Here is an 8557-nt window from a genome sequence, read left to right on the forward strand (position 1 = left end):
ATTGGATTAATTATATGGTGTCTGTGAACATCTTTAAACTCCTTCAGAGATGAAAATGATGAAAGTAGTCAATTTACTCATTGTTAGTGAAATATCTTAAAATAGTAATAATTCTCCATTTTAAAAATTAAGAGTAGTAAATTGAAACTAAGATAAAAATTCACTAAAAATAAATTGCCTTCCACAGAAAATACAATCTACCTTTTCACCAAAAAAAGAAAGAAAACAAAACAAAAAAACAACCCCAAAGAAACCCTCAATGAAATGTTTTTAATTTCAGGAATTCTGAGGACACTGCATACTGTTTCTTTAAAGTGATTAAATCATCCAAGATACATTTGTCTTTTCATTGAAAATGGAGTGCCAAGTGGCCTGGTGAGTGTGGAAAATGACCACTGTTTAAATGCCTTATCACCTTGCATTTGGGGAGCCATGTTGTCTGAATGTAGAATGTGTTAAAACTTGACTGTTGGTACCTGAAATCTCTTTTTCCCCTTGCATCTTTGTAATAATCTTGTGATGCTTGATGAAAATTAAAGCCAATGCCCTCTGAACCTCAGGAGAGAAAAGTTTCCAGGAGAGGAAATGACCGGCTGAGGTCCAACAGAGATTTTAAGGTCATTCTCAGAGAGAGTCTTGGTGCCCTGACTCTTTGATCTTTCTGTTAATCAGTTGGATGGAGAGGATGTCCACCTGCCTTGGAAATTACAATAAGAGGGCAATTATCTGAGAGGTTATTTGTTCTTTGAATGTGAATCAGTTCTTTGAAACTTCCTTGTACTCAGTACCTATTCAAAACTTCCATTTATATTGTAGTTTATTTAAAATTTTTAAACCTTCATTCTGGAGCTGAATTCAGAGAAGGAACAGGCTTAAAGTTTCCTTCATAATTGGTTCTCTTGATGCTCCACTAACAGTATGTGATAGGCCTGCACACTACTGCTCAGCGTCTGTCTCCTCCTAGGAGTGGCCATAGCATCTTGAGTCTCTGGTTTGTGGTCTGTACTGTGGAGTAACTGAGAGTGATAACTGGAGGCATCAGATGGTTAGAATTCTAGGGAGGACACTAGTGGGAAATACAGAAACCTTGTATAGTGACATCCATGGGGGCAAACCCAGCTCTGTTCCTTTTCAGCCTACCCCAGCTTTTCAGGCTCACAGGAGTCCCTGGACTTAAACAGGAATCACTCACCAGATTGGTGGGCAGCAAAAACAGTTTCAGAGGAAGCAAATATTATCTCCAGATCCTCAACATAAACTGGGCAAAAGTAGTATATATTATTTTTCTGTCCCAAACAAAAATGAAATAAGCTGAATCACATTGTGTTGGTTATATCCACCAAGCTGATTAACTGACAGGATACTTTGCTGCAGAGAAGAAGCAGGTGGTGCTCCATCATTTGCATCTGTTTTGAACAGACTCCACACTAACATAGCCTATTGCTCTGAGTCAGAGGAACTATGCTCTTCTTGGAAAAAGCAGTTTTCACCTTACAAAGATGGTAATATAATTCAATTGTAGGTGAAATTTAGTCATTTCATGTAAACCTTTTAATGCTTCAGAGATAATTGCATTCACTGAATTTTGATAAAAAACAGAATGCTGAATTGAAAGTGAGCATCTTCCTTTAATTAACTATTTTAATGAAATAAAAGTTGAAAAGAAGGAAGAAACAAATGTGGTTAAACACTTCATGTTAAACAATACAGAATGTACCCTGTGTTGAGAGCAGAAAGGACTCTGCTTTTATTTATATTTGACTATGCACTCCGTCGCTCAGTCATGGCTGACTCTGCAACCCCATGCATGTAGCCTGCCAGGCTTCCCTGTCCATAGGATTTTCCAGGCAAGAAATACTGGATTGGGTTGCCATTTCCTTCTCCATACTAGACTATTCTCCAATGTTATTTCAACAAACATATCAGAGGGCCCACCTGTTCCATGCCAGGCCTTGGGCTGAGTGCCCAAAAAGGATGCCCAGAGAGAAATGAGGCAGATATATCTACCATAGGGCAGATATTTGGATACCTTGATCATGAAGTGACTTGTAATGGATTCTACAATAGAAGTGAGTTCAGGATCCTGAAGGGCTATGAAGGAGAAAGTGGTCCTTTGTTTCTAGGGAAGGGATATTTGAAAAGTGTGGGGTACTGGTAAGAAAGCTGGCTCATGAGAAGGAGGGCATTCCTGGCTGAGTAGGTTGCAAGAATGAAGCCACAAAAGCCTAGTATAGTTCATGCATTGACAAGTCTAGGAGTTGTGGGTGTGGTTGGAGCTTTGGCTTTGAGGGGTGAGATCACTGGGAAGATATTGGCTGAAGAGGAGGTGGATCCAGGAGTAGCAGGTGGGAGCCTTTCATCTGTCAGTGATGGGGAGCTACAGAAGAATTGTTAGAAAGAGAATTCCATGATATATATGCCTTTTAGAAAGGTTAGTAAATGGAAAAATCAGAAAATACCGAGCAGCAAAAACAAGGACAGGAAATCAACTACAATCCATCCTCACTGTTCAAATTCTAGTCTATCACTCACCAGTTGTTTTTTTCCTACAGGTACACATACAGACATGCCTTTTTAAAACTCAAAATGATCAAAAGTTGTACACACTTACTTTGAACCTTTTTCATTTATTCTCATAAGCATCAGCATTTCATAAGCATTCTAAAACATCATTCTGATAATTACACTGCAATATATTATATCAATGTATCATACAGACTCATCTTTAAGAGTATAGGTTACTTTAAAATTTTCACTATTATAAATAATGCTGTAATGACAACTTGAAGATCCTCTTCATTATTTCTTTAGGATAAATTCCCAGAAGTGAATGTTCTGGCTCAAATGAAATATGAATTGTAAGAGGCCTATATCTTGGCACCTGTGCTAATGTCAGCCAATATCATGCATTTCTAATTTTGTCAAATCATGGCTGATAAAGAGTGAATTATTTATTTAACACGCATTTCTTTGAGGTTGAGTGATGCTTCATGAGTTCAGTTGGACATTTTTACCTGATTTTTATGAACTGAATGTTTTATCCTTTGCCTATTGTTATATTTTTGTGTTTATCTTGACTCAGTCTTAATACATCTATTTAACATTGCTTGTGCATCTTGTTGGGTATGAATGAAACAGGGTAGCAACTTTCCTTAGGACACCTCTGGTTTCTGTCTCTAGCCCTGAAATCACATGAAACTGTGGTCAGAGATTCACCTCATAGTCCCAGAAACCCCTTTCAGCCTGAGGACCATGAGTAACCAGACTCTGGTGACAGGATTTGTCCTGCAGGGTTTCTCAGAGCACCCAGAATACAGTGTGCTCTTCTTCAGCTGTTTCCTCTCCCTCTACTTTGTGGCACTCACAGGAAATATTCTTATCATTTTGGCTATCGCCTTCAACCCCGGGCTCCATACCCCCATGTACTTTTTCCTCTTCAACTTGGCAACTATGGACATTATCTGCACATCTTCCGTCATACCCAAGGCACTGGAGGGTCTAGTATTAGAGGAGAATTCCATCTCCTATGGGGGCTGCATGGCCCAGCTTTACTTCCTCACCTGGGCTGCATCTTCTGAGCTGCTCCTCCTCACGGTCATGGCCTATGACCGGCATGCAGCCATCTGCCACCCACTGCACTATAGCACCATGATGAGCAAGGCATTCTGTGGCATGCTGGCTGCAGGTGTGTGGGTACTGTGTGCCTTCAACACGGCCATCCACACTGGCCTGATGCTGCACTTGAATTTCTGTGGCCCCAATGTTATCACCCATTTCTTCTGTGAGGTCCCTCCTCTGTTACTTCTCTCCTGTAGCTCCACCTATGTGAACAGCATCATGATTGTCCTGGCTGATGCCTTTTATGGTATATTGAACTTCCTGATGACCATCGTGTCATATGGCTTCATCATCTCCAGCATCCTAAAGATGCGGACTGTGGAGGGGAAGAAGAAAGCCTTTTCCACCTGCTCTTCCCACCTTATTGTGGTGTGCATGTACTACATTGCTGTCTTCTATGCCTACATAAGCCCTGTCTCCAGCTACAGTGCAGAGAAGAGCGAGTTGGCTGGTGTACTATACACCATGTTGAGCCCTACTCTCAATCCCCTCATCTATACTTTGAGAAACAAGGAGGTCAAAGCAGCTCTCAGGAAGCTTTCCCCCTTCTTCAGAAATTAACTTGTGTCTTCTGAAGCTCTTCTTTGAGACTGCAGTTTAAGTGGAAATTGACCTTTCTATGAAGGGTCTGATGAGTGAGTTTCTGGCCTGGAAAGTAAGTAAATTTGTCTCTTCTACCCAAAAGAATGGGTGAGCTTCAAATTCTGGGGCCCTGAGGCTGGCTGACATGAAGACTGTGGTTGAATGTGAGCCTCCAGTACGTGAGGTCTCATGGTCTGACCCCAAAGTAATGTCGTTACTATGTTGGCAGGTAAACAAAGATCTCCGGGAGAAGAGAAGGCGCCTTGTGTTGTAGAATTACAACTGTACGGAAATGTTTTCCTTTTTTCTTTTGTTTGTACCATGTTCAGACTGTAAATCTTGCAATGATACCAAATATTTAGGTGTGTGGACCTGAAAAGAGTTAGGCAGCAAGTGTGGACCTTATAGCACTTGGAGAATTGCCAGACTGAAGAATTTCTTAAAGGTGACCACCCGCTCGTAAGAAACCTACTCCTGCTATCTTACCCCAAGTATTTCCTCTGGAGCCAATTACACTTTAAAAATAGTTTCTGATTCTAAAAAAAACTGTTGCTGTTCTTTTTGTTTCTCCCTTTTCTTCTCAGCAACACTCAGAGTGAAACGTACTATTAGAATCATCACTTTGTTTCAACAGCTTTGTTAAGGGATAATTTATGTATAAAAACTGTGCATACTTAATGCATACAGTTTGATGAGTATGACACATGCAATCACTACTTTGTTTTGAATGTAGAAATTTCAGCTTTAAAATCTGGGCTAAAGAAGAAGATATAACAATTATAAATATATATGCACCCAGCATAGGAGCACCGCAATATGTAAGGCAAATGCTAACGAGTATGAAAGGGGAAATTAACAAAAACACAATAATAGTGGGAGACTTTAATACCCCACTCACACCTATGGATAGATCAATTAAACAGAAAATTAATAAGGAAACACAAACTTTAAATGACACAATGGACCAGCTAGACCTAATTGATATCTATAGGACATTTCACCCCCAAAACAATCAATTTCACCTTTTTCTCAAGTGCACACGGAACCTTCTCCAGAATAGATCACATCTTGGGCCATAAATCTAGCCTTGGTAAATTCAAAAAAATTGAAATAGAAGAAATCAAAAAGGAAATCAAAATATTCATAGAAACAAATGAAAATGAAAGCACGACAACCCCAAACCTATGGAACACTGTAAAAGCAGTGCTAAGGGGAAGGTTCATAGCATTACAGGCTTACTCAAGAAACAAGAAAAAAGTCAAATAAATAACGTAGCTCTACACCTAAAGCAATTAGAGAAGAAAGAAATGAAGAAACCCAGGGTTAGTATAAGGAAAGAAATCTTAAAAATTAGGGTAGAAATACATGCAAAAGAAACAAAAGAGACCATAGCAAAAATCAACAAAGCTGAAAGCTGGTTTTTTGAAAAGATAAACAAAATTGACAAATCATTAGCAAGACTCATTAAGAAACAAAGGGAGAAGAACCAAATCAACAAAATTAGAAATGAAAATGGAGAGATCACAACAGACAACACTGAAATACAAAGGATCATAAGAGATTACTACCAGCAGCTCTATGCCAATAAAATGGACAACTTGGAAGAAATGAACAAATTCCTAGAAAAGTATAACTTTCCAAAACTGAACCAGGAAGAAACAGAAGATCTTAACAGGCCTATCACAAGCACGGAAATCAAAACTGTAATCAGAAATCTTCCAGCAAACAAAAGCCCGGGACCAGATGGCTTCACAGCTGAATTCTACCAAAAATTTAGAGAAGAGCTAACACCTATCTTACTCAAGCTCTTCCAGAAAACTGCAGAAGAAGGTAAGCTTCCAAACTCATTCTATGAGGACACCATCACCCTAATTCCAAAACCAGACAAAGATGCAGCAAAAAAAGAAAACTACAGGCCAATATCACTGATGAACATAGATGCAAAAATCCTTAATAAAATTCTGGCAAACAGAATCCAACAACATATTAAAAAGATCATACATCATGACCAAGTGGGCTTTATCCCAGGAATGCAAAGATTCTTTAATATCTGCAAATCAATCAATGTAATACACCACATTAACAAATTGAAAGATAAAAACCATTTGATTATCTCAATAGATGCAGAAAAAAGCATTTGACAAAATTCAACATCCATTTATGATAAAAACTCTCCAGAAAGCAGGAATAGAAGGAACATACCTCAACATAATAAAAGCTATATATGACAAACCCACAGCAAGCTTTATCCTCAATGGTGAAAAATTGAGAGCATTTCCCCTAAAATCAGGAACAAGACAAGGGTGCCCACTCTCACCACTACTGTTCAACATAGTGTTGGAAGTTTTGGCCACAGCAATCAGAGCAGAAAAAGAAGTAAAAGGAATCCAGATAGGAAAAGAAGAAGTAAAACTCTCACTATTTTCAGATGACATGATCCTCTACATAGAAAACCCTAAAGATTCTGCCAGAAAACTACCAGAGCTAATCAATGAATATAGTAAAGTTGCAGGATATAAAATTAACACACAGAAATCCCTTGCATTCCTATACACTAACAATGAGAAAACAGAAAGTGAAATTAAGGAAACAATACCATTCACCATTGCAACAAAAAGAATAAAATACTTAGGAGTATATCTACCTAAAGAAACAAAAGGCTTATACATAGAAAACTATAAAACACTGATGAAAGAAATCAAAGAGGACACAAACAGATGGAGAAATATACCGTGTTCACAGATTGGAAGAATCAATATTGTGAAAATGAGTATACCACCCAAAGCAATCTATAGATTCAATGCAATCCCTATCAAGCTACCAACAGTATTCTTCACAGAACTAGACCAAAGAATTTCACAATTTGTATGGATATGCAAAAAACCTCGAATAGCCAAAGCAATCTTGAGAAAGAAGAATGGAACTGGAGGAATCAACCTGCCTGACTTCAGGGTCTACTACAAACCCACAGTCCTCAAGACAGTATGATACTGGCACAAAGACAGAAATATAGATCAATGGAACAGAATAGAAAGCCCAGAGATAAATCCAAGTACCTACAGACACCTTATCTTCGACAAAGGAGGCAAGAATATACAATGGAAAAAAGACAACCTCTTTAACAAGTGGTGCTGGGAAAACTGGTCAACCACTTGTAAAAGAATGAAACTAGAACACTTTCTAACACCATACACAAAAATAAACTCAAAATGGATTAAAGATCTAAATGTAAGACCAGAAACTAGAAAACTCCTAGAGGAGAACATAGGCAAAACACTCTCTGACAAAAATCACAGCAGGATCCTCTATGACCCACCTCCCAGAATATTGGAAATAAAAGCAAAAGTAAACAAATTGTACCTAATGAAACTTAAAAGCTTTTGCACGACAAAGGAAACTATAAGTGAGGTGAAAAGACAGCCTTCAGAATGGGAGAAAATAATAGCATATGAAGAAGCAGACAAAGAATTAATCTCAAAAATACAAGCAACTCCTGCAGCTCAATTCCAGAAAAATAAATGACCCAATCAAAAAATGGGCCAAAGATCTAAACAGACATTTCTTCAAAGAAGACATACAGATGGCTAACAAGCACATGAAAAGATGCTCAACATCACTCATTATCAGAGAAATGCAAATCAAAACCTTTATAATGTACCATTACACACCAGCCAGAATGGCTGCTATTCAAAAGTCTACAAGCAATAAATGCTGGAGAGGGTGTGGAGAAAAGGGAACCCTCTTACACTGTTAGTGGGAATGCAAACTAGTACAGCCGCTATGGAGAACAGTGTGGAGATTCCTTAAAAAACTGGAAGTAGAACTGCCATATGACCCAGCCATCCCACTTCTGGGCATACACACCGAGGAAACCAGATCTGAAAGAGACACGTGTATCCCAATGTTCATCGCAGCATGTTTATAATAGCCAGGACATGGAAGCAACCTAGATGCCCATCAGCAGATGAATGGATAAGGAAGCTGTGGTACATATACACTATGGAATATTACTCAGCCATTAAAAAGAATTCATTTGAATCAGTTCTAATGAGATGGATGAAACTGGAGCCCATTATACAAAGTGAAGTAAGCCAGAAAGATAAAGACCAATACAGTATACTAATGCATATATATGGAATTTTAAAAGATGGTAATGATAACCCTATATGCAAAACAGAAAAAGAGACACAGATGTACAGAACAGACTTTTGGACTCTGTGGGAGAAGGTGAGGGTGGGATGTTCTGAGAGAACAGCATTGAAACAAGTATACTATCACGGGTGAAACAGATCACCAGCCCAGGTTGGATGCATGAGACGGGTGCTCAGGGCTGGTGCACTGGGAAGACCCAGAGGGA

General features: G+C 38.7%; 1 protein-coding gene across 1 annotated transcript; it reads left to right on the forward strand.

The window, feature by feature from the left end:
• Positions 1-3192: 3192 nt before the first annotated feature.
• LOC122708664 (olfactory receptor 13A1) lies at positions 3193-4179 on the forward strand. Its single transcript, XM_043924993.1, has one exon. The coding sequence runs from the start codon at positions 3193-3195 to the stop codon at positions 4177-4179; it is 987 nt and encodes a 328-aa protein (XP_043780928.1).
• The last annotated feature ends 4378 nt before the right edge of the window (positions 4180-8557 follow it).

Source organism: Cervus elaphus, chromosome 15 (assembly GCF_910594005.1).
Source record: "Cervus elaphus chromosome 15, mCerEla1.1, whole genome shotgun sequence".
NCBI lineage: Eukaryota > Metazoa > Chordata > Mammalia > Artiodactyla > Cervidae > Cervus > Cervus elaphus.

What these genes read in the sequence shown, in the direction of transcription:
- LOC122708664 (XM_043924993.1), top strand. Translation starts at nt 3,193, where the DNA reads ATGAAACTGTGGTCAGAGATTCACCTCATAGTCCCAGAAACCCCTTTC.